General features: G+C 42.2%; 2 protein-coding genes across 5 annotated transcripts; one reads left to right on the top strand and one right to left on the bottom strand.

The window, feature by feature from the left end:
- Positions 1–1,286: 1,286 nt before the first annotated feature.
- LOC102686602 (FAM3 metabolism regulating signaling molecule B) lies at positions 1,287–9,567 on the top strand. Of its 3 annotated transcripts, XM_069189791.1 has the most exons (9): positions 1,287–1,571; positions 2,342–2,472; positions 3,888–4,034; positions 6,597–6,720; positions 7,238–7,296; positions 7,770–7,820; positions 8,070–8,157; positions 8,653–8,785; positions 9,051–9,567. In XM_069189791.1, exons 2-9 carry the CDS (start codon positions 2,436–2,438, stop codon positions 9,141–9,143), a joined length of 732 nt encoding a protein of 243 aa, XP_069045892.1. In that variant the 5' UTR covers positions 1,287–1,571; positions 2,342–2,435; the 3' UTR covers positions 9,144–9,567. The 3 variants fall into 3 exon arrangements, with proteins under 3 accessions (XP_069045892.1, XP_015196915.1, XP_015196914.2); XM_015341428.2 differs by lacking the exon at positions 2,342–2,472 and having other exon boundaries at positions 1,288–1,571; XM_015341429.2 differs by lacking the exons at positions 2,342–2,472; positions 3,888–4,034.
- A 1,971-nt stretch (positions 9,568–11,538) lies between these two features.
- LOC102686403 (interferon-induced GTP-binding protein Mx-like) lies at positions 11,539–24,958 on the bottom strand. Of its 2 annotated transcripts, none has more exons than XM_015341424.2 (13): positions 23,105–24,958; positions 19,714–19,910; positions 19,355–19,489; positions 18,432–18,586; positions 18,094–18,232; positions 17,617–17,815; positions 17,012–17,090; positions 15,540–15,659; positions 15,003–15,147; positions 14,410–14,568; positions 13,760–13,836; positions 13,286–13,513; positions 11,539–13,013 (listed from the first exon to the last, which is right to left on the bottom strand). In XM_015341424.2, exons 2-13 carry the CDS (start codon positions 19,901–19,903, stop codon positions 12,789–12,791), a joined length of 1,851 nt encoding a protein of 616 aa, XP_015196910.2. In that variant the 5' UTR covers positions 19,904–19,910; positions 23,105–24,958; the 3' UTR covers positions 11,539–12,788. The 2 variants fall into 2 exon arrangements, with proteins under 2 accessions (XP_015196910.2, XP_015196911.2); XM_015341425.2 differs by lacking the exon at positions 23,105–24,958 and adding an exon at positions 20,175–21,149.
- Between the last annotated feature and the right edge of the window lie 84 nt (positions 24,959–25,042).

The raw sequence follows: 25,042 nt of genomic DNA, 5'->3' as shown, positions 1-25,042 counted from the left end.
AGTTGAGAGTTTATTCTGTGTCCTCTCAGGTGTGTTCCTGTCCATCTTATTTTTAGTAATGTTCTGAAGATAGAGGGAAAACTGAGAATAGACTAGAACCCGGGCCTCCGGCGTCACTCAACAGGGACCCAGCCTCTTGAGCTAAAGGGAGATCTCTGCTATTCACAGGGAAGGGCGGTGACGTCACCGCGCTGGTAAGCCGGCTCTCACAAGCAATGGAGGCCGTATGCGTTGCAATACTAAGCAGGAAATGTCAGCACTCAGACACAGGACGTGCGTCCTGACACAAGCTGCTGTGTTGGGTCACACTTGGGGCAATTTAGCCTCGCCTTCTGTGGGCAATCAAGAACGCTAACTTCCCAACAGACTGGGTCGAAACTCGGCATGAGAGAAAGCTTGAAAGGGCGCTGTTTGGGTAAATATGAACAAAACAGGACCGTCGCACTTGCTGGAGAAGAAACCTGAAACGCAGCTGAGGATGGAGTGAACACAGACAAACGCTCCTCAGGCGTTGTCACCTCAGACGGAGGTCGCTGTGAACAGCTGTCCGTGACACCCTTCATAGTGGACTTTGAGATCCATGTGGCAGCATGTTCTCCGGATGTGTGGCTTTTCAAGTGGAGATGCTGAATCACACATGCTGAAGGAAGGTGCAGGACCCTCAAGCCAGCTTCAGAAAGGCCCTGCACAATCCCTGTCAGCTGCCCCAGATGACAGAGGCTTTTCCTGCTCAAGCTCATCAGACGTTTTTTTCTGAGATCAACAACGTCACGGGCTGACCGGACTGACGCAGGTATCCATTGGGCACCAGGTGACACGTCTGGCGTTCTTTGGACTTGGATGATATTAGTGTAACGCATACGGCCATCATGGTGTGTAAGAGCCGGCTTACCAGAGCGGTGACGTCGCCGCCCTTCCCTGTGATAGCAGGACTACAGCTACTGGGCTGTAGAGAGATCTCTCTTTGGCTCACCGGGCTGGGTCCCTGTTGAGTGACGCGGGAGTCGCGGGTTTGAGCCCCCGATGGTGAGGGGCCGACCTAATGCGGCAAGGGCGCCCGCCTGAACCCCCGTTGCGTTACATTAGTGTAAAACACGGTCAAACGAAACGCAAAAATAACCATGCGCAAAGACCCGGTGCATCCTTTCACACGCGTCTCCTGAGCTCCTTTACCACCCTGTTACTAATGACAAAATGGAAACATCGAGATCAGCACGGACTTCTCACTGTCGTAAAGACATACCTGACTGCAAATAAATATATAAAACTGTCGCGCATCAGCCAGCACCTGGCTGTGTGCAGTGGGAGTGTCAATGACTCAGACATGAAGCTGGCCTTGAGCTCCCAGAGCTGGAACAGGCTACTGTGCCGGTCCCGGTGCAAACTTTGATATGTAGTAGGCGTTTTCTTGGAGCATCTAACTGTCACAATAATAAAAAAAGAAATTAATCCGAATTTCATGCGCCTGACAGAAATAGTTCTGACTGCTTTCTCTGCGCGGTGAAACACGGGTGAGAGTCCGCTGGCTGGGAAGTACAGTATGCCCGTCTGTCGTGCCAGACTTCCAGGAAGTAAGTACTGAAAAATAAATAATTTGGACATTATTCCTGTCAGAATAAAGGTCGTTGTTTCTGTTTAAGAAATGTCGTTTTTCCAGCACTTCATCAAAGTCCGGGCAGCAGAACCACTTCATAACGGGCGGCTGTGCTGGGGCAGGAATTTGTGACAGAAATCGGGGTCCGGAGATATTGGCCTGATCCCAGTATTTGAAAACCGTTTTAAAATATTGAAATGTAAATCCGCAGAGCAGCGTCTCGCAGGTCAGGCCGAAACTCAAACAACCCACCATATCCTCTTGTCGAAATGTTTCCTGTACTAAGGGCTTTTCTCAACAGTTCTTCAGCCGCCAGACTACAAACGTGCTGCTGCTGGCATCAGTTTAGTTTATTGGCAGTTCATTCACATTGTTAACGCAAGTGCGTACGGATTTGTACGGTTATGTTCGAAACTGCTTGCACAATTTTACTAATACGGTATTATGAGCATTTTAGTCACCATAATATACAAATTACATTGCTACGGAATCTCTGTAAAAAACAAGCAGAGGTTACCACCCATGACATTAATTCAATTCACAGACCTGTAATTCACGTATTTAATGACATTATGGTCGATCTCCTTAATCTGTTGGATTTTTATTGTGTTGCAAACATTACCTGATAAAGATTTTTTATTTACATGTCTTTCATGCTATAATTTTTTGGTGGTTGTATTTTCGTTGTAAACACATTTTCCTTGATTTTTTTCCTTATTCGTTAACTGGTCGGTTACACCTTTTCAGTGTGCATTGGAAATCTGCAAACAATACCTGGAAATGTGCCTCCGCCCTGTTCCTCACAGCTGCTCACCCACAAAGTTTGAATTGTCAATGTTTTATGGAGACTGGAATGTCTGTATTCCTGAAGAATGTGTGTAAGTATTTTAGCTACTGACCACTTTGTAGCAGCTCATACTGACAGCTTTTTATTCTTCTTAATATGCATATTTAATACCACTTTCCCCATTCCTGCAAAATCTGCCAGTGATGAAACTGTGGGTGCAGCTAGTGAAGAGAGTGTCCAGTGAGCCTGTGAGCCTCAGCGGCGGGGCTCGGGGCTTGAGCTCCATCTCTCTAGACTGGAACCGGGGGCCGTGAGAGGGGATGCAAGTTTTTCACATCCTGAATGTTTATTGTCCAGCGAACCCGAAGGACCGGTTCAGACGTGAAGTGCAACAAGGGCTCGAGGACAGGATTTTTCAATCCTTTTCACATTGTAATTCTCCGTGACAGCTGGAGCAGTATCTTTGTGGTTCTTAATTTAGTTTCTGTGTCACATCTCCTACTGTTTGTATTTATGTGTTTGTAGATTAATTTTATTTAACCTCCAGATCATTTACAGCTGAAGCAGGTTTTTCATGAAGTCTGTGTCTGTACATCCGTTCTCATTTGCATGGTCAGTGTTGCTTCTGGCCTCCGGGGAATGAAAACAGGCTCCCCAGGCACGCTGGAGTGTTTGCACCTGTATTTACAGTTTAACAGGTCTTTCTTTGTGTCTCCTCGGCTGTGTCTTTCTCATCCTGGTTGAGCTCTGAAGCGTTGCTGTGTTTGTCTGGGGGTTCGCAGAAGCTGGTTGGTGCAGGATGTGCCGCTGTCCTGGTCCTTTAGGCTCTGTGTTCGGCCCACTGCTCCTCCCATCTTTCTTGTGCAAGTGGGGCTGCGTTGCTGCAAAAGCCCCTCATCCCCAGAACCCAGCTCCTGGGGATGAGCCCTCACCTCCTTCACCTCAACGCTCAGTATTGGTTCTCACCAAGTGGAGCTCCTCGTCTCTTGTCTCGAGATTTCCTCCCTAAGTACTTGGCTTCTGAACCTTTGGCTTCCTGACCAGTGAGCCTGTCTTTGACCATGACTCTTGAACCGCGATTTGGATAAGTATTTATCTGAATTTTATAAGATTTTCCTTCCACCTCCCCTTGCTTTCATTGAGATCTATTAGTCACCACATTGGGTCCTATAATTCAACTGGCTTAGGTGCCGTAACAGCAGTCCAGCTTCAGGGGAAGTGGGGTACATCTCTCCCTCTGTTCTCCACCACCTGGCACGTGTGGTGATGTACTCATGCCTCCATTCCTCTGAGTCTAACCACTGCAGTACCAAGCTGTCCATACATGCTTATCTTCTTTTTGGTTATTCAAATCTTTTTGTTTTAAGATTTGAGTCCAGGGGGTGCTGGAATCTGACATGGACAACGTGGCCGATTGCTGATAAGTCCATGAGGCCCGTCAGCGTGCTGGTGGGGTCCCGGGAGGCGAGGCTGGCTGGTAACGTCTCTCGCGCTTGTCCCTCACAGCGCTCCTGCGGGGGCTGGCTCTGGCGGTCTGCTGTGTGTTGGCCTGGTACCTGGGACAGGTGCTCTCCGTCGTCATGCCCCCCCAGGCCATCTCTCTCGCTGTGAGTGGCATTCACAGAATGGCAGTCAATGTTCCCAGGGTCACAGGTAAGACTCTAGCGGTCCTGTTTCTCCGGGGTCATAGCTGTGCAAACGTCTGTCCTTCAAAAAGGCCCCTTGTGTTCCACAAGGGAATGTTGGCCTGTTCCCTTTTCTAGAGCATGAGAACTTTGACAAATGAGAGGAGACTGTTTGACCCTTCTAGCCCATTTCGTAGTTAGTAACTCATTGATGTGAAGATCTCCTCTGGCTGATTATTAAAAGAAGTGATGGTATTCGCTTAGAAACAACTTGATTGGGTGGCTTCTTCCACCTCCACAACTAAAAGAACTGTTCACAGTCACATCGTTAGGTTTTGACACTCTTCTAACGGATGGGGACTGTTACAATTCTTCAGTGTCTGGACCCGACCCCTGTCTTGGCTGATTGGTGGAAGAATTGTGTTAAGTAGTTTGCTTAACGTATCTTGTTTCCTTGAGTAAAACTGGTCAGATACCATCAGGCCCTGGGGACATATTCATCTTGTGTGTTTCTAGGATCCCAAACTCTTAACGCTGATATTTAATACAGAACTTTGTTGTTGACCTCTTCCTCGATAAACACCAGAGTAAAATACTCAGCCATTTTCCTTTTATTGTCTAGAAGTTTCCGGTTATTTTCCCAGGTAGCATTCTTTTGTTGTTATATTCAACAACCTTTTGACATTTATTTTAGACTCCATTGAAATATTATTTTCTTGCCCCTTCCAAACTTTTTTTTTACTGTGCTTTCAAGTCCTTGTACTAAATTTCTTTAAGATTTTTATTGTCCCCTGAGGGAATTTTTTTTGGACACACAGCACTCCTGTATATTTAAATAGAATGCAAAAAAAAAGAAGAAAAGAAAAACATTGCACATTATTCGATTGCAAAAAAAAAAGAAAAACATTGCACATCACTCTATTGCACATGTACAGTACAGTATAACACATCACAAAACATATTGCACTCAAGTGGGTGGTAAGAGTCAAAATTGTGTTTATCCTTGACATTTGCATTGAAAGCTTTAATGGATAGTGGAACAAAGGAATGTTTGTATTTGTTTGACCTACATTTGGGAACCCTAAAACGTTTGCCAGAAGGAAGAAGTTGATATTCAGAATTGAGGATGTGGGAAGGATCTGATATAATTTTTCCTGCCTGTTTGATTATGGCTTTTTCAAAGATTGTTTGCAGGGAGGGGTGCTGTTTCACTCCCATGACCTTCAAAGCTGTCTGGATGAGATGGGTAATTTGCGATTTTAAATGAACTGATAGATTACCAAACCACACTGCTTTGACTACTGCTTGTACAATCATTTGTATAAAGTGTGAACAGAATTGGAGAGCTCACACAGCCCTGAGGGGCACCTGTGCTCAAAGATCGTGACTCTGAAAGAGTTTTGTTGACCCTGACATACTGTGTACGATTTGTTAAAAATGAATGGTACCGTCTTATAATGTTATGGTTTACCTGACCCATGGGAACAGCACTTATTTTTCCTAATGGATTTGTTCAGCCATCTGGGATACTGCTTTTTAACTTTATTTACTTGTGGGATGAATCCATCTTGATTCCTCTGTTTTTAGTTCTTGAACCTGAAGACTCTTCTTGATCTATAGTGTCACATCTCCCCTTCTTCTGTCTTGCCTGTCTCTTGAGAACAGAGTGTATGCACTTAAGATGGATCTACCTCGAACACTACCTTTTTAGCCTTATTTCCGTGATTACAGTAACATCATGATAGCCTGTTAATGCAGTCGCTTCTGTCTCTTGTATTTTGTTTCTGATCCTCCTGGCACTTGTTGGTGTACTTCAGCTTTATCTCACTGGTTAAGAGGGAGCCTCCTGGCCAGAGAACAAGGAGACTCAGACCCTTGTTCAGAGTGAAGTGTGAAATGCATGCAACAAAAACTGCCAAAAGTGGGTTTTGCATGAGGTGCAGTAATCCATTGGATTAACAGTCTAACGGAGGAAGGGGTGTCCATTAGTGCTGAAAGTCTATTAAATCTCCAATTATGTTTTTCAGCCCCAAAACCTATTATATGCTTTCTGGATGTGTAAATACATAAATGCACTGTGTATTAATAAAGTGTTAATAGTTTTAATTGTTAAATACCAGTGAGATACTTCAAACTCAGACAACTCGACAATGAGAAAAGAAGTCCAGGGTGAACCAGGCTTGTCTGGAAACTCGTTCAGTCTGTCCTCGAGGAGCCTCGGTCTCTGGGACTTGCTGACAACAGCGGGAGTGGGTCTGTGAGCTGTCAGCATCCCCACACAGCACTGCTGAGGCCTTTCCTGCTGGTTTTATATCCTGGCGTAGACGTCTCCTGCCTGTACACTTGGGCATTTTCCCAGTTTTGTTGGCACCATACAGAAGGGATAATATGACACCTTCAACTTGGATTCAATTATTCAATTTCTTTTTCAACTGAAGGAGACTTTCCCTGGGCTAAGTAGCTGAAAAGATGCAGTTTCTGCTCTGCAAGGTGCCCCTTAGTCTCCACACCTGGGGGGGCAGTCGGCCCAGGGGGACATGCTTTCTGCTGTTGTTGAAGCAAGTTTAATTTTCTGTTTCCCCCTTGGCAGCTCCAGCTCCCAGAAGACAGAAGTGCAGCCTTTGGTCTGCTTGTCCACCTGGAAGCTTTGCTTTCCAGGTGGCCAGTGGAGGTGGGATCCAGAAGTTCCCCAAAATCTGCTTTGAGGATGAGATGTTAGTACACTTGTCCATGGGCGGGGGGGGCGAGGGGGGGTGTTGTATTACTCTGATCATAAAGCTCCAGCTGTTGCACAAACCTGAGAGCAGTTCCGTTCCTGGGAAGGTCTAGTTAATCCTTTAGCTATAAGCTGTAGTAGAGATGTGGTACAGTATATGGTTTTATGTGGATTTAGATTTCCGTTCAAGTGCCACAATAAAGAAAAATCAGGTGTTTGAAAGGTGATGCTACTGTAGCAGAGCTGTTGGTCATGTGTTTATAGTATGTGTGCATACTGTAGCAAACAATACTCTAGTCAAACAGCTCAGTCATTTATTTTGATCTTGTATCCAGACCGATAACTGTGATGATTAAATTAAGTCTAGCATTGCCTTTAAAGAGTGCTTCTAGCCGCACTTGTGTAGGCCTGATGACCACAGCTGGCGAGCTGTTGGAACACCAGTTATACTGGGCCAGTTTATCCAAGAGTGAAAACAGGAAGTGTTGATGCTGAGCCAATGTGTCTGTTTTCAGTATAACTGGGAAAGGGAAGGACGGCACAGGAAGAGGGATGAACATTGTGGCCATTGATGGTAGGAGTCCGTATGGATTTGACTTTGGGATCCCCAGATCCGCACTTGGTCACGTAATTCATCGGGTCTGTGATGATCCCGCCTTAACCAAAGTTAACCATATAGTTGTATATGAATATCCAATACATGTATCTTTTTTTAATAAAATTGTCACTTTTTTGTAACGAGAGAAGAATAGAAGACACATCTAGTGGCACTTCTAATAAATCACCTTGACTTACAAGTTCTGAAATCCTTTAAAAGTAAGAACGCTTCTCTGGGTAAAACAAAGTGAACTGCAAACTTAGAATATAATGTTTATTTCAAGCTGGGGACTATTGCAAAAACATTGTTTTTTCTGATCCTGTTAACTGAATATATCATATACTCTTTCACTGTGAAAAGTGCTTGTTCCTGTTAAGATGCTATTTCTGCAGTGGAATCCACACCCTTCTGCACACACGGTGACTGTCGTTTTCGTGTCTGTCTTTCAGCGGCATCTGGGAAGAGGATTGCTTCCCGTCACTTTGACATGTGGGTGGGAGGTATGTGGCTTTTTCTGAAGCTTCCCGAAGTCGAGTGTGGTCGCTTGTTAGAAGGATGACAAACTGCAGTTTACTTTTAAGGAAGCCTGCTACGTATCACGTGGGATTTCAGTGTCGTTGATACTGACTAATGAGAGATGGGCAGTGTTCTGGCTAAGCCCAGAATTTGGGCTTTTAAAAATTTTTGAGTTGAGTGTTTGATAGTTTTAATGGTCTAACTGAACTTTGCTTTCATGTTCAATTTGGCAGAGAACTCTGGGGCCATGGTGAAGTTCATCCAGGAGATTCCCACAGGCTCCTTCATTCTGATGGCAACTTTCGATGAAGGGAGCACCAAGTAAGAGCTCTGGTCCTCTGCCGGTCTCAGTGATGTGAAAACTTCCCAGTCGTGAAGAAGTGCTTAAACATCAAACAATTTTTTGGTAGTCCTTTTTGAAATCTGTAGATTTCAAAAAGGACTACCAAAAAATTGTTTGATGTGTGTTATTTCACATATTGAGGGAGATAAAGCCTCCAAAATGTACCTCTCAAGAGGTACTTGTCAGATGATAAAGGCTCTGAATAGCAGGTAATGGGTACATCCTTTCAGTTTTTAATAGAAGGTAGAACAATCCAAGAAACATCTGCAGCATTCAGCATTGAAACTGCAGCATTCAGATGGAAGCTTCAAAAGGTGAAGAAGTTCAGAAGAACAGTGAAGAAACTCAGACACAAGCCTTCAGGTCTTCATACTTTACTTGCAGTTACATTGTTACATCAGGACACAGGATACATGCACTCGTGTCCGAAGGAGAAGCTGGGACCATAACAATGTTCTTTCCTGCTAAACTAGGTTGACTGAAGAAGCGAAGAAGGAGATTGAGAAGCTCGGCAGCACAGAAATCCGAAACATTGGATTCCGCTCAAGCTGGGTTTTTGTAGGAGCTAAAGGATTCTCCTTGCCTGCCAACATGAAGAAAGAGAAGGTGCTGTTGCCATCCCTCGTGTGTCTATAAGAGACTTTCCGATGACTGTGCTTTGTTCCCTGTGCACAGCCAGCCCTGGAATTATTCTTCTCAAATCATCAGATTGTTTTATCAGGTTGTATTACAGGTTCAAGATTTCAGCAATGTCCATAGAAGTAATCTAGGATGGTCTCAGTGAAGGATGGTTACAGCTATGGAAAACATTCATGGGCCTTTGCTGTTCCATAAGTGCTTCGCTGTTTTAATTGTTTTAATTTCCTTCCAGATGAACCACTCGGACAAATCGAAGAACAGGTACGCAGGCTGGCCTGCAGAAGTACAGCTCCAGGGGTGTGTTGCTCAGCAGAGACGTCTCTGACCAGTTTCAGAATTTCACAAGAGTCCGTTTGAGAGTTCTTTCTGTTCTGACAGCTGGACAAACCCTTCTCAGACATTTACTGTAATTCCTTCTAAGACATTTTTGTCATTGACTGCATGGCAGTGAACTACAACAACAGCCTAGGAATGAGTTCTGTTTTCCTTAACTTGTCTGATTCTCTGTGCTGTTTCACAGTTTTAATTAATTAGCCCTACTCGTTAGTCCTCAGGGGTGTTCTCTAGCATTTAGTCTAACCGGGGCCTCTTTAAACAACTGGAGGACCACTGTGTCACAGCCAGCAGATCGGAGTTTGAGCCTGTAGCTACTCCCACTCTCTCCACTGAGGATAAAGCCATAAACAGCCTTGCATCAGGACTTCACTTGTCTTTCCCTTATCTGCATATTAATAAAGCCATAAAAACAATTTAACACTGTCAGCTGTAACCATTTCAACCTTGAGGCAGCAAAGGTGGAAACACAGCAGCTGTAATCTCATTGGAAGGCTTTTTTCAAGCACACAAACCTTTGGCAATCGCTGAATAATAGCTGGACTTTGAAGTCAAAGTCTGATTTGTAATTATCTTTTAATAGAAAGATGACAGTTTGGCACTGCTTGTGAGTAGAACACTTCCGTCACACACAGCGGGAGAAAGAAGAGAATAACGACAGTTCAGTTCGCAGCGGAGCCTGTTTTCCTCCTCGGCCCTGTTCGTTTCTCTCCTGGAACCACATGAGCGCTCAGGTACAGCCACCCAGCCCACGAGTCTGACCTGAAGCCTCCGGGTTTCCGGCATGACGCCCGACTCGGCGTCTGGGGCAGTGAAGGCATGGGCGAGGAGCAGGAAGTACCTTTCCGAAACTGCAGCGGTGGTCAGAAGCCTGATAAAAGATCAGAACAACAGCATCTCCGAAAAGCAGTAAAGAAACATCCCTTCTATAACAACAATGCAAAAACAAAGTAAAATGGTGCACCATATGCCCTGCAAAATGAAGGATGTACTAAAAAATGATCTCTTCTCTCCTGTATAACTACCATGAAGAACATGTGAAATCGCCCAGTTAGTACAGGACGTCCGGTGCGAGGAGACTGAGCTGGGTTGGCGGATGGTGGTTGTGCTTCACAGGAGGCCCTTGGCACTGTGACCCTCTTCTCTCAGTCCGAGGCCCTGCCGGCATGAGCACAAAGTGAGAATTCTCCAGTTGGCCACTAGGTGATGCTGCTGTCCGCTCGAGTGATAGTCTGCCACATCTGGCAAAGCATTTCGTTCGTCAACGACGTTTTAGTTCAGACATTTAAAATCTGGCAATAGTTTGCATGTTAATTTGAGTAAATGATCCTTACGATGTGATATATAATGTATTATTATAATATAGTTAATGATTAACAAATGTAATATTAAATATGTTAATTTACATATTATTATAGAATTTGTAAGAATAGGTATGGCCAAAGTTGTTTTGAGTTTTACACTATGTTCTGTTGTGAGATCACCAGTATTTGTCATTATGTATTATGTTTAAGAACTCCACTGAAGTTTGACAAGATCTCTGAATAGCTGTGTACTGTGGAGGTCTGTCTGGAATAAGTGTTCTGGAAACTGCTGTTTCCAGTCCTGACATGACTGTTCTCAGCAGACTACCACTCTCTTCCCAGAGAGGCTCTCCTCCTGAGGGTTAAGAGCCAGTAACACCTTCATACTGTACATCAACAGCATGACTGATACCCAGGAAAATCGGGGTGAGAAGAATACATTTATGTGTCAAACCAGACCTCGGTGGCTTTTTAAAAAATATTTATGATGGTAATATCATTTTAGAAAACTAGCAAATAGATTTGGGCTTAAAATGCCTAATGATTTTAAAAGTATGTTTTGATCTAAGAATTATGTGTATTATTTGCTATATTAGTTCAAGTAGGTAGCTGCGTAGACTGCAAAGGAACAAGTAGAGGTTTATTCCATGCTGAAAAGAGAAGAAAGGAAACGCAACATTTCGGCTGTGGAGCCTTCATCAGGTGTGAGAACATCGTGTTATACTGTGACAACTTCCCACGTGCTCATTTCAGGAGTCAAACCCCGATGAGGGTGAAGAAGAAGTGTGATTCACACAGGGCATTTAATGGGGTAACTCACCTGACTGAGGAGACCATCAACCCGTCCAGATGGAGGGGGGGCTGCTGGAACCCCCCTTGAAAAATGAGAGAAGCCCCATAAAACTGATGCAGAATTCATGTTATGAAAACTAGGGAACAAGAGCAAGGATAAGGCCAGCTGCTGGAACTCATTGGAGGAAGATGAGAGGACCGGAGAAGAAGAGGAAGAGTGGGCTGGAGGCTTGCTTGGAAAGGATGTGGTTATACAGTACTTGTACAAACAAGCTCTTGCTATTCCGTATGTTGGTTTCATCATGCTTTAATCAGAAGTGTTACAATCCAAGTGCATCATTCAGACAAATGGAGGGAATGAACAGAACAGCACTCCTGGTTAGCAACAGTACACACTGGGGTATCGGTATTTAGTAAAGGTGGTCATTTCAGAAGCATCTATCTGCTTTAAAAAACATTTTTTTTGTATTTTTTTATTTTAAACCTCACAATAGACCCACTCTGAACCCTGCGCTTGCAAGAGGAATGCTAAGCTGGTGCCATCACTAACAAGCAGTAGAGTAAGATGTAAAGACAAGCTGCAGGGGGTGCAGGTTCTGGAAAAACCTGGAGACGGAACAGTCAGGGATCAAGGACAGTATGAAAATTAAAAAAAAAATGAGAGTGAGGGATTCTGTACACATGAATAACAGTCTCTGAGGTAGCCACTGTGGCTCACACCCTTAGAAGATCTCAGCCTGGTTATATAAAGGTTAGGAATGTCCACAGCTCTAGCTCTCTCGAGGGGAGAAAAAACTACTTTGTCCTGGACTTGTAGTTGTAGATGCCAGAATAAAATTGTACTTTAGACTGGATCTTTGTGTTTTTGGGTTAATGTGCCCTACCATAGTATTTGCATGATGTCAAAAGCATAAAGATCTCCGCTGTCTTGGGTTTCCTGGGACACTCCGTTAATGCATTACTTCAAGCAGGGAGCACCTGTGCTTTTCCAATATCTAACACAAAACACTGCAGCAGGGACCTGCAGAACCCCAATCCCACAGGTATTGTAAGTCACCATTAAAATCACCCATTTCTAAAGCTCTTTTGACCAATTAAACAAGCCATTTGTTAAGTCAATTCAATTCTGACATCATTTACAAATAAATTCAACAGTTTACTTGAACAAGTGACATGCAAAATTAGGGCTGAAAACCTGGCTCCTCACTCTACACATCTACAACAGGAGGGGGTCAGGGCTACTAGCACATGGTCTATGGGGTAGGAGTATGGGTTAGGGTTCTAGACAGTATCGGGTTGTAAAGGCATAACCTGAGCATAACAGTAGGGCTGTAAGGTTAGGGCTACATTTCGGAAAAGGGCTAACACTCACCAAATTAGGACTAGTGGGAACAGTAGAGTTAGGGGTCAAGAAGAGAAATCCAAACAGTCTTTAAACTGCATACTGTATGCACATACACCTTCACCAGGGGCAGTGATCACTCATTATTCTGTCTGAACAGTTGAACAGCCTGAAGCAGATGAATCTGTCTGCCTGGTAGCTAAATGTCTCCCAGAGAAGCATATGCGTGTCTCAGACGCTCCTGGCGATCCTGTAATGCTTTTCTCTTCACGGTGATGCCCTCCTCCTCCTCTACCATCTCGTCCACAATGTCCCTCTCCTGCAGGAGGCTGAGCATCCCCCTCTGCAGCTCGGCGCCGGACTCATGCAGCAGGTAGAACCTCGTCACCATGGGCACGAGGTCCGCCAGGCGGCTGGAGGCAATCTGCGTGCGGGGCGGGGAAGGAGATCTGTTCAGAGACCGCGGACATGCAGCCCCGAGTGCAATGGGGGTCCCGACATGTGTTCAGAGCAGCACGTGGCTGCATCACTTGCCTGTGTTCAGCATTAGTGCGACAGTGAACGCCCTATTGCTATTATACAGCAAATATAGAACATCTTTAAAGTGGTATCAGTATCAGCCGTTTTGTGTTCCAAGACTAGACCTACAATGTCAGTGACACATGAGTGAAGACTTTGCCCGGCACTTTCACACACCTTGCAGTACGTTTTCAAATGGATCTTCAGAGCAGAAACCTCAGCTTTCAGGTCGAATGCCGTCCTCTTGTCTTTCCGGGCTGCGAACTCCTCTAAGGACTGTGCCCTGTCGAGCTTCAGAGCATAGGTGCCGTCCTGGGTGTAGATCATCGCTTCCATCTTAAAGAGTGTCTTCAGCATTTCCCCAGACCTCTTGTCTTCCATCTCACGGATTTCAGCAATCCTGTCCTGGAAACAAACCGTTTGGTGTGAGTAACACGGATAACAATACGGACCGAGAAAACGCCACAGCTGCAGCAACTTATCACTACAATTAATAAAATAAAGAACTGGAGTGAAATAATACATGAAGAGATACCCTTAATGTCTACATTTTTTAATCTGTGTATGCTACTTTACATTGTTGGGTTTTGACTAAATATAATTACCAATTCATATTAAACCACTGTAAGCACAGAGACAGCAGGGAGTTACCTTTGTGTACTTCAGAAGATTGGGCAATCCCTGAAAGTGCATGTGTGCCATTGTTTTGAGAACATCTTGGACTTCATCTAGAAATTGCCATAACAAAGTTAAAACATCTCAGAAACTCAAAAATTGACAAATTACACCAGTTTCACTTGGTTAAATTCTGTTAGGAATACATCTCCAAGACAAGCTTTAAAAATATACAATACTTCTTAGATAAAAGTGTTTTTCTTCTTTTTATTAGACATATCATAAACAATACATTTATAAGTAGAACGACACATTCATGGATTCTCTGCTATTGTGTGAATGGAGTCATTTGAGCTGCTATTTCAATGTTCCAAACAGGAGATAAACCAAAGAGATTTCCTGTAGAAAGTAATAGATGTAGTCATGGTTTTTGTGATTTTACGTGTTTGTTGTCTTAATTAAATTTAATCAGATGTATCTATAATTGATAGAGGAATATTATTATGGAAAATTTAATATATATATAAATAATATTTAATATGTAGAATGCATATTATGCACTGTAAGTTTCTCTCAATATCTTCTCATATTATTTCACATATATTTATTACATACACTTTTATTTGCATATAAACCAAAAGGGTTCAGTGCACTTCAAATATTCAAAAAACAAGAACATACAGTACCTGAAATCATGGTCAATAGTCTATATGCCGGTACTTCCAGATCCTTGATGAACTTTTTTGCTAAAGCTTCAAACACCGAATAGTTGAGGAATCCCGGCAGTTGTCGCCCTCGACAGCTTTCAATATACTCTTGAGCCTTCGAGCACAGGCTTTCTTCAACTGGCCAGGAATTACAGGAGTGAAATGTTTCAGATTAACAAGAAATTAGTTTACTAAGACAGTTAAACGTTCGATTCACTGTTCCCTCAATCTCCAGCATTGGCTATTCAGCAGGTGACCCTCTTCTTTCTAAACTCAGCAGAGAGGTTTTGTTTGTTGATCACACAGTTCTTTGGAGATAATTTTTTGTAATAAAATCAGCCTCTAATAATAATTCTACTAGCATTATTGTGACAAAGTCATTACAGCAGCCTCACATGTACTCAGTTTTAAAGACTTGCATGTCTGCCCCAGTCATTGTCTCTTAACTAATCAAGCTGCTTACACAGAATATTTTCTTTTTCCATAATAGGCTTTTTACAAGAACAAAAGTGAATATATTGTAAATACAAACATTGTAATATAAACATTGGAAATATAAACAAAACACTTACTGTCTGCTTCTCTTTCTTCGAGATTGGAATGCCACTTTGAAAATTTTTCACGAATGAAGCAGAACAGCTCTGTTTCCTTCACAAATTCTTTGGAGAAATCACCATTCACCAGTGCCATAACATCATTGACGAACCCTCTGACTTTCTGGTGCAGGGAAAGACACAAGTTTACTTGTTACATCAAATTAATGTTATTTATTCAATCTATGGATAAATTATGTGACATTGTACCTGAAAATTCTTGCTATCTCTGTTGGAATTTCATTCTAGTTGGAACTATACTTAACCTGAAATAAATTATAAGCCACTGTTCACTAAGTCTAGTCAATATTTCTTTTGATTGAAATGTCTGAAGGAAGATGATGACTTAACTAATAGTCCTTCAAATTCACAGCAATCACTGCTCTTCAGATTTGAGCCAAATGTTAACCTCAGCACTCTCAATATCTCCAAAACGACCAGCTAGACAGGCAGTTCTGTTAAGATGAAGTTCTAAAAGCTATATTTTGCTACTTCAGGTTAGACTTGACAACTCACTTCACTGAGGAACGTGGCATTTTCTCTGTCATCATATGGGGCTCTTCCAATTGATTCCAACTCATTTGCCACTTCCTGTTGTTTTTTCTGGATCTCAGATTCAATGATGGGAAGGCATTTCTATTATTAAAGAAGAAATGAATGCATTAGTACATGTTACATGCTGAGGAAGTCCACCCTCTCATCATAACCGCAAGCCGGATAGGGAGTAATGTGGAGTCAGAATGTATGAGGTGATGCAAGGAAGGACTCCTTCAGTCCTGGAGCACATTGGTGACATCGAAGACCTGTTAGGATTCCTGCATCCTCCATACTCAGCACGCTGGCCAGTGGCCACCGCGGCCTCAAGGGCGGAGCAGGCGGACGATGAACCAGCCGTCCAGCTGGATGGAACCTCTTAACAGCTGTTCTGTTCTGGTGGACAGGGCACTGGAGGAGACCTCCAGTCGTCTTGGTCTCGGTGGTCATTGGGTCCAGGTTGTGTTCTGTCAAGATGTTGTGCAACAGTTTCTTCAAACTAAGCAATGTTCATCTCCAGCACATTCTTCAAATCCTTTGTAAGCCATCTAATAGTGACAGGATCAAGATAGTGATGTCTGGAAGATTCAAGTCATCATCTGGCACAGAGATAATTGTTACAAGAGACTCTTCAAGCATTTAAAAGGAGTCATATGTCATCATGCTGTTTGCAAAAGATTGTACATATCTAATGAGAGGAGAGACACCACCTTCAGTATTCTCTTCAAACAGGCACCACAAGCATTGAAGCAGTAATCATCTGCTATCAGCATTGTAGGGCAGGTCATGTCTTCAGGGTGTCATATTTCAGGCTCCTAGAAAATGTCCTTTGCTTCTGGCTTTGCCAACACAAACACACAGGAGGAGGCCGAAGGGAACATTTTGTAGATGTTAGAATAACAATCAACTAGACATGTATCCTGAAGAACAACTCCTGGGAGACTATGGCCCTTGACCAAACCAGATGAAGGAAGAATATTTGGGATAGGAGTCTTGCAGTTTTAGAGCCACAGATACCAGAACAAGGAAACGGTAAGAAAGATTTGAAGAGAACCAATTTGGTTGGATTGTGCAGTGCAGGACCTGCTGGGCCTGACATCTCTCCACACAACACCTGCTCCACATTCCAGAGACTCCCTGTTTTTGTTATTAGTTACCTTCAAGGTCATGAAAGACAATCATTCTCAACCATGTGGGAAAGTACATGAATAAATAAAATTAATCAGAATTCTGTGGAGAATTTCTGCCTTTTAATTCAGATGAGCCCAGTTTATACTATTACATTCATGAATTCTGTACATTCTGGGAAATTAGATTGTTGTGTATAAGAACCAGTGGTACTTATTTTATCAATTAGGTACTGATTTCTCCATCATCCAGGCATTCTAAGTCCAGATTCTTCTGAATGAACAGATCACACCCGTGTTTGTTGATTTAAAAGAGCAGTACTTTACCTTGATCTGGGACAGCAGCTCAGCAGAAAGTTTGGCAGCCAGGTGATTTATACCAGCCTGCTTATCAGATAGTAGATCCCTTTAGGAAAAAGATCAACACTTTCATAATGGGGAAAACAATTAAGCTGAAATCTGAAAGTTTCAGAAAGAAAACAGCAACACTGTTAAAAGAAACTATCAAATAGACTACACGGGCCAGTTAAACTTTATTTTTAGATATCCGTATGTTCCTTTAAATGAAAGGGAAACTAAATACTTTGGGTCTTTCAGTGTACAGAGACATAGAGCATCTAAAAGTATAACTGAGGAAGGTTTGGGACAAAAACGTTCAGCCCCATACTAGGCTATCAGATGCAAATCAGTTTTCTATCAGTTTGTTCTTTGTGTGTCCGGACTGTGAGTCACTCTTTTAGTGCTCCCCTCACTGTACTGATTGTATTGTATGTATTGTACTATTATTATTATTGTATCATTCGTTACACTGTGGCTGTGTTGTCTGTGTAAAGCTGCTGTTGCACTGCAATTTCCCTCACGGGATCAATAAAGTATCTATCTATCAAACACCTCTTTTATGTAATAGATCCAAAAACAAGTAATAAAACTACCGGAAAAAGGGACTTTTTAAAAAAAAGTCTTGCTCGGCCTTAATAGCTTCAGCATGTAGCATGCTGCTGCGAATTTCCTCTTGGTTTCTGCATCGGACGATCATGTAGCCCTTTTCCATGTAGATCACTCTGTTCTTCAGGATGTTGCAGATCCTGTCCTCCATCCCTCTGTCAGTGAGGTCTGGCTTCGTGAGAACTCCTATTACAAACAGAAAAGAAAACTAGAATCCCAAATTCTGCAACAGCCACTGCTAATAAACAGTATTGGCAATGTATTAGGAAATGCCATAATTTCAGCAAATACAAACATTTAGATATTAAGTGTATTTTTATCTTTATCCATGTGGCTGATTTGTATTTTGAAAATTGCACAACAGCTGCGTGAAACAAAAAGTAATTCCCCCTCATTACAAGTGTGTGAAATTGCCTCTCATGAACCTGTGGAAAAACAGAAGAGAAAACCAATGGACTCCTTACCCAGCATCCTCTCTCCTTCTGGGTCCACCTCCCTGGCCATCTTCAAGGCCTCTGTAGTAGCAATGTCTACAGCACAGGGAATAACTACCAGGATTATCGTTTCCTTCTTGTTGATGTATGTGTTGATTAACTCTTTTATCTGGAAAGACACAGAACAGTTGGAATAAAACTGAATGAATCAGTTAAGTTGCATGATTTAATATGCAGTTTTCCTCAGATCAATCACGATGCCGCCAAGATCTGGGACACTCGGAATCTGTCTCACACCTCACTGAAACTATCACACCAGAGCTGAGGCGCTCAACAATTCTCTCCTTGAGTCCAGGTTTCCGCCTCACCTGGTTTCCAATATCCCTGGGCTGGCTTCCCACAGATACCCGTGTTATGCCTGGAAGGTCTATGAGGGTCAAGTCTGGAACATTGTGGGATTCAATCACAAGAGTGATCCGTTCACTGCTGATTCCTTGATTTTTTCCAGCTAATTCATTCTGAGCTGTGAAATATGGTACACAGTGTTATCAGTGGCAGAGAAAGTTAATTGGCTACACCACCTTAAAAAGAGACTCAATTGCAAACTTTAAGCTTTTTTTCCATTGTAGTGCTTATACTGTTGATTCACCTTCACCTCCACCCCTACACACAGTTCACCTCTACAGGATATGGTTACAAGAGATGGTTAGAAACTACTCTACAAGTCCCAGATCTCAACTGCAGCCATATGCCCTCAGGGGCAGAGCAGTGGCTCTGTGGCTAAGGATCTGTGCCTATGGCTGGAAAGTTGCTGGTTCAAATCCCATGGCTGGCAGAGGAATCCAACTCCGTTGGGCTCCTGAGCAAGACCCTTAACCCCAACTGCTCCAGGAGCACTGTACAATGGCAGGCCCTGTGCTCTGACCCCAGGCTCTCTCCCTATCTGTGTGTCTCATGGAGAGCAAGCTGGTGTATGTGAAAAGATAATTCCTAATGCAAGAAATTGTAAAGGGTTAATAAAGTAATGTTATATTATATTAATTTGAATTTATTTCACTTTTAATTTTTTGTATTTTTGGGTAAATTTAAAAAATTATAAAAACTACTGTTTTAGGTGTACACCCACAAGACCTCACTTCAGGATTTGTAGGAGACAGTTTGTGGTTTAATAGGCAGACAGACTATTTCTGACAGAGTTCTCTCCCACTACCTGCTACATTCCTGATTGTTAAGAAATGGATGAGTCACTCACAAATGTACACATTTAAGGAAATATTAATATAAAGAATACCATATATAATCTCATCAGCAACCTGGTCTGCAGACTCCAGTTCAGTGTCATTATCTCGATAAGATATTGTTCCTTGCCAGGTCTCATCTTTACTGTTTTTTAGGATCAGTTCCAGGGGGCATCGTGTCATTACTCCTTTGATTCAAAGAACAAAAAACGATGAAGGAAAGTGAATGTAACATATTCATTCTCTGCACTAATTCAGACATGATAACAACCCATTGTTATACCCGTTGGTGAACAACTGCATCTAGTATTGACTCTGTTATCAGTAGGACAGAAGTGCAGTATTAAGGAGACAAAAAGAAAAAAACAGGTATTTTGACAAATCGATATAAAGGAAGGTTCGGAAGCCATACCAGTGCCTCTTGGCAGCTGTACTCCAGACAGCGCCTCCAGCACAGAGCTTTTTCCAGAGCTCTGGTCTCCAATAACAGCTACCGTTGGCAGCGGCACTTCCTGATCCACTCCGAGTGCCCGCAGACGATCCACTATGTCGATGAAGGGCCGCACCTGGTCCTTGTAGTGGCCATACAGCATGCAAGACATCGTGACTCTGGGGTTGAGAAACAGGCTCTATGTGATTCTACAGATCTTCCGATCACTGAACGGTGAAGAACCAAGCCAGCACCATTCTGTATAGCATGAGGTCTACAGTTTGACATTATCTTCAGTCTTTTCATTAGGCACTTGTATTAGAGCATCAGTGGTTTCTCTATCCCGATGCGTCATTGTAATCCCAACCTGTATTATTTCCCAATAGGACAATTCCCATGTCCTTTGGCTTCTCCTTAATTGAAAAGAAAAAAAAATATTTTACTTCTGACTGCAGCTTTGTGATTCATCTGATTTCCAAAGCAGATTTCCAAACAGTTTTGGAAGAACACACTGTTCTGGGCTGGGCCTCCAGGTTTGTACATGAAGCACTTCCTGGCAGCAGGTGAAACAATACTATGAGCAAAGAGTGACTGGGGTGGAGCTTCCTACAAGATACCGCCCAGGAATGTTCTCTATTGGGCACAGAAACCACAGGTTTTGACTGCAAGAGAGTATAACTAGGAAATATGATATGTAAAGAGATATGTAAAGAGGGAAGGAGATGTATGATATGTAAAGATATGTAAAAAGGATCTTTTGTAGTACACACATTTAGTTGGGCAACATGCAGCCAGTAGTGAAAACAATTTCAATTATTATAAATATGAAACTGTCTAAGTATTGTAGCTTGCAATACAGTAGAGGACAGGACAGAAAGTGTTGGTGTCAGTTGCAAACCGGTATTAATGAGGCTTCTAATTTACACTGATTTAATCCCCTACCACTGTACCCCACCTTATTTACCCTTCTCTTCCATCTCCTTCAGAAGTCCAACGATTTGCTAACCCTACCACAACTCAAACAGCCAAAATGTCCCTTGATCGAGTTTAACCTCATTATCTTAAAAAGAGTATTGGGACAATACTTACAGGTTTCTCTTGTTGGTCAGGTGAATCATTAAGGGAAGGGGTGTTAGTGGGGCCAGCAGGGGGCGCTCACCCTGTGGTCCATGTGGGTCCTAATGCCCCAGTATAGTGATGGGGACACTATACTGTAAACAGGCGCCGTCCTTCGGATGAGACGTAAAACCGAGGTCCTGACTCTCTGTGGTCATTAAAAATCCCAGGGCTCTTCTCGAAAAGAGTAGGGGTGTACCCCGGTGTCCTGGCCAAATTTCCAATTGGCCCTTACTAATCATGGCCTCCTAATAATCCCCCTCTATGAATTGGCTTCATTACTCTGCTCTCCTCCCCACTGATAGCTGATGTGTGGTGAGCGTTCTGGCGCACTATGGCTGCCGTCGCATCATCCAGGTGGATGCTGCACATTGGTGGTGGTGGAGGGGAGTCCCCATTACCTGTAAAGCGCTTTGAGTGGAGTGTCCAGAAAAGCGCTATATAAGTGTAAGCAATTATTATTATTATTATTATTATTAAGGCCCTACTGCATGATACAAACCTCTTATCAGCACCAAGAACAGCCAAGTTAGACAAAGATGAAACAGGAGAGTTATTTCTGGACAAATGAGACCACGATAAGGTTAAACTGTGGAGAGAGAAAGGAACTGAAGATGCTACAATGAGCACCACCTCCCGAACCCTGGCCTGGGTTAAACATGGTCACCTCTATAACTGCCTCGCTTTTATTTTATTGACGATGTAACTAATGAGGGCCGCAGCAGAATAAATTAAGAATGTCCATACATTTTGTCTGCTTCCATAGGGGAAAATACGTCCATACCTCTTGGATGGTGCTTGTCCATCCAGCATGACAATGACCCAAAACATATGGCCAACACAACCATGGAGTTCATCAGGAGTAAAAAAGTGAAATCTTAAGACTGACCAAGTCAATCTTCAGATGGAAATCCAACTAAACAGCGTTTTTCAAGCTGAAGAAAACACTGAAGTCAGAACAGCCCAGCAGGCAAGAACAGTCACTTGACAAGGGCTGCAAAAGCCTGGCAGAGCATCTCAAATGATTAAACAAAGAGTTGGGGCAGATTAATGACTCACAGGTCTGATTAATGACTCACAGACTGCAGTTATTACCACAAACGAATATGGAACCAAATACTGACTTTCCACTCAGAAAACGAAAGGGAATGACTCCCAATACAAACAAATACTGTAAATAACTTGGTTAAAACCAAAGTGTGTTTTGTTTTATTATGATCAAATATATATACATAACATTAGATTATATAAAATTATATTTTCCTTGTACATAAATTCCTTGTACATGAAATGTACGTGGTGAATAAAGGTTAAACTAATTCTTTGAAAGTAACAGTTTTGACTTTTCCTGTCCCAATTCTTTAATGGCATCAGGCCTTCCAGGAAATGAGTTTCAGACCCCTAAGCCTTCAGAGGGATCTGTAGTGCATTTCAGCCCGAAGCTCATTTTCTTCTGGCCCTTCCTGGAAATCTAGGGGTTCATATTCGCATGTCCTGCTCAGCGTTCACATTCAGCATTAATGCAGCCCCTATCAGCAATCGATGGAGTGCTCAGCAGGGCTAAATACTGTAACTTGTCATGTTTATTGCTATTCAGCACAGTAAAGTTATCATTATGTGCTTTGTGGCGCATTTGTTAAAGCCACTTGCCATAAACCATTAAATGTTCATAATTTCCATTATGAATCAGGCAATCAGGTTCATTAGTTATAATGATGTGCAAAAGGATGAGACCACATGAATGGGCAAAGTCTTGGTCTAACTTTTGTTTTTCTCTTTACAATTTTCCACTCTGAGGTATTTTAGGCATTTCACTGTTTTTGGTCTAGTATGATCTGAAGTCGTTTGACAGGTACAAATGCTGTATCCACTCTGAGCAAAAGAGGTTTGATGAGGAGCTAAATAAAATTAAAGTTTGACCCATGCAGATAATTATTCCGACCTGTCTTTTCTGCAGTCTGCTGTCACTTTGTCAAAATCTGTCACGTTGGTTTAATTGTCACAGAACTGACAAACCCCTATTGCTAACAGAACTTAAAATGTGTTTATTCAACAGCAAAGATTTTTCTCATAATCAAAGGATATTGAAAATTAAATTAAAATTATTAAAACAACATCTTATTTTATATTAGCTTTACACCGGCAGAACAGAACCATGTGGAAAACATTTTAACAACAGATTTAAGATTTTTACATTTTGGAGGATCTACAGTATATTGTAAAATTAAATAACTGAGATAAGTAAAAATAATCTTACCTATTTAATGTTCTGTTAAATTTTGGTATTTCTTCCAATCTGATCAAAACATTCAATGACAAAATAAGAATTTGTCTGAAGAATAAACTTGATTTAAACAGCTAAGCCTGCCAGAATTATCTTGTTCACAAGAGTAGATACTGACGTCTAATTTGTCTGTATTTATACTTTTGAAATTCAATACGTTACCACCCATTATTCAAACTAGCACATTTCTCAATCCCCTCCAGTCATTCCCTGTAGTGTAGTTCCCTGTAGTGCGGGGAATAAGACTAATAATTCTTTGTTCAGGATTTCAAATCTGTGGTCTGTTTTCTGTCAGTACTGAAGAGACAAGTGAGATAATGACATTACTTTAGTATTTTTGCAAACTATGCAGTCTAGTGGCTTGCAGTTGGCTTTGCACTCAAATATATAAATGTGTTGGGTACTCCCAGGTGGGGGAACTCCGACAGAGAGGCGGAGAGGAAAAGCTAGGCAGCTGCTTCTAAACAGAGGGAAGGACTCCTCTTTTCTAAAAAGTGCCTTATTCTCTCCCTGTTGCTGTCGAGGGTTTTTTTCTGAAGCTGAAGCGAGTACAAAAGAAAAATTAGTTCATGTAGATGTGATTAATAACCATATATGGATATGTTGTTGTCTTATCATTTGTTCAGGATAAGGTATAAAAGACTAACTCTTGTATTGTTTGGGGAGTTTGGTGTTTGCAAGCCCTTCTCCTATATGTATATGAAATAGAGACTTCTACTAAACAGACACCTGGACTTTGTCATTTGTATGAGACAACAGTACTTAGGCTGTCTTGTGAGTTTTCTTGTTTTATTCTACCCCCTAATCAAGCCAAATTACTATTAATTATCCCTGACGAAGGCCAATGTCATACAGAGGTTCTTATAGGCAACAAGTCCCACTAACTTAAACAATAAGTATCTAATCAATCAAGTAACGTATGTCTTTAAATAAATACCCACAATTTATGTGTGATTATGGACCAATCATGGCCATGAAATTGAATATGAAAGAGAAAGTAAATTAGGAGTTTTCAAACACATGAAAGAGTGAGCTTGCCAGAAGCTACTAACGTAAAAGACTAAGGTGTCCAATTTGACAAATCTGTTTCAGCTTCTAGACAATATGAGCAATCGGTAAAAAGGGCAAACAAAGTCAGGATCTTTAGATGAATTAGTAAAATTTAAATTTGAATGAAATACATCCTCAGGTTTAATGTATTTGCCTACTCTTACAGACTAGAAGAGCTCAATCTTTTCAACATGGAAGACCTGATTCAGAATCCCCAAAGGCCCTGCAGATTCAACAGTGAAACACGAACACAGGACACAGGTGGAAATGAAGTGCAGGTGCATGTAAAACCGAGAACAGGAAGGGTTACTTCACACAAAGGGCTACGGAAATGTGGAACAGGCTCTATTCTGCTGTGTTGTTGATGCTGATACTATCACTTCTTTCACAAAACAGCAGCTGAAACCCTAAGATCAATTACATACTAAAAAAACAAACAGCCTTATCTTGTTTGCAAACTTTACGATATCATTACTTTCTTTAAACTGTATTTGCAAAACAGTCTAGTCACAACACCAGCATGATAGTGATTTCTTAAAGACAAACTCAACCCGCACGAGAATCCATGTTTCTTAGGCACTTCAGTCCTCTAGAAGTGCGGCAGCTTGCTCTGTTGGCTCCTGAGCAGTGGCCAGTGATGCAGACTCTTGTGAAGTAGAGCCCAATGAACCAGTGCCAGGGACGCACTGATACAGTGACGCACTGATACAGTGACGCAGTATTCTAGACTATTTAAAACCTCTCCTTTAGATTCTAGGCTGGGGTTTGATGCTTACTGTGCATTAGAAGTACAGGGATGCCAATGATATGCAATACAAACAACAGGACAATTTCTCAAAAGGAATAATGAAAGCACAAAGC

Source organism: Lepisosteus oculatus, chromosome 5 (genome assembly GCF_040954835.1).
Source record: "Lepisosteus oculatus isolate fLepOcu1 chromosome 5, fLepOcu1.hap2, whole genome shotgun sequence".
NCBI classification, from domain to species: Eukaryota; Metazoa; Chordata; class Actinopteri; order Semionotiformes; family Lepisosteidae; genus Lepisosteus; species Lepisosteus oculatus.
This window is presented reverse-complemented; position numbering and strand designations above follow the sequence as displayed.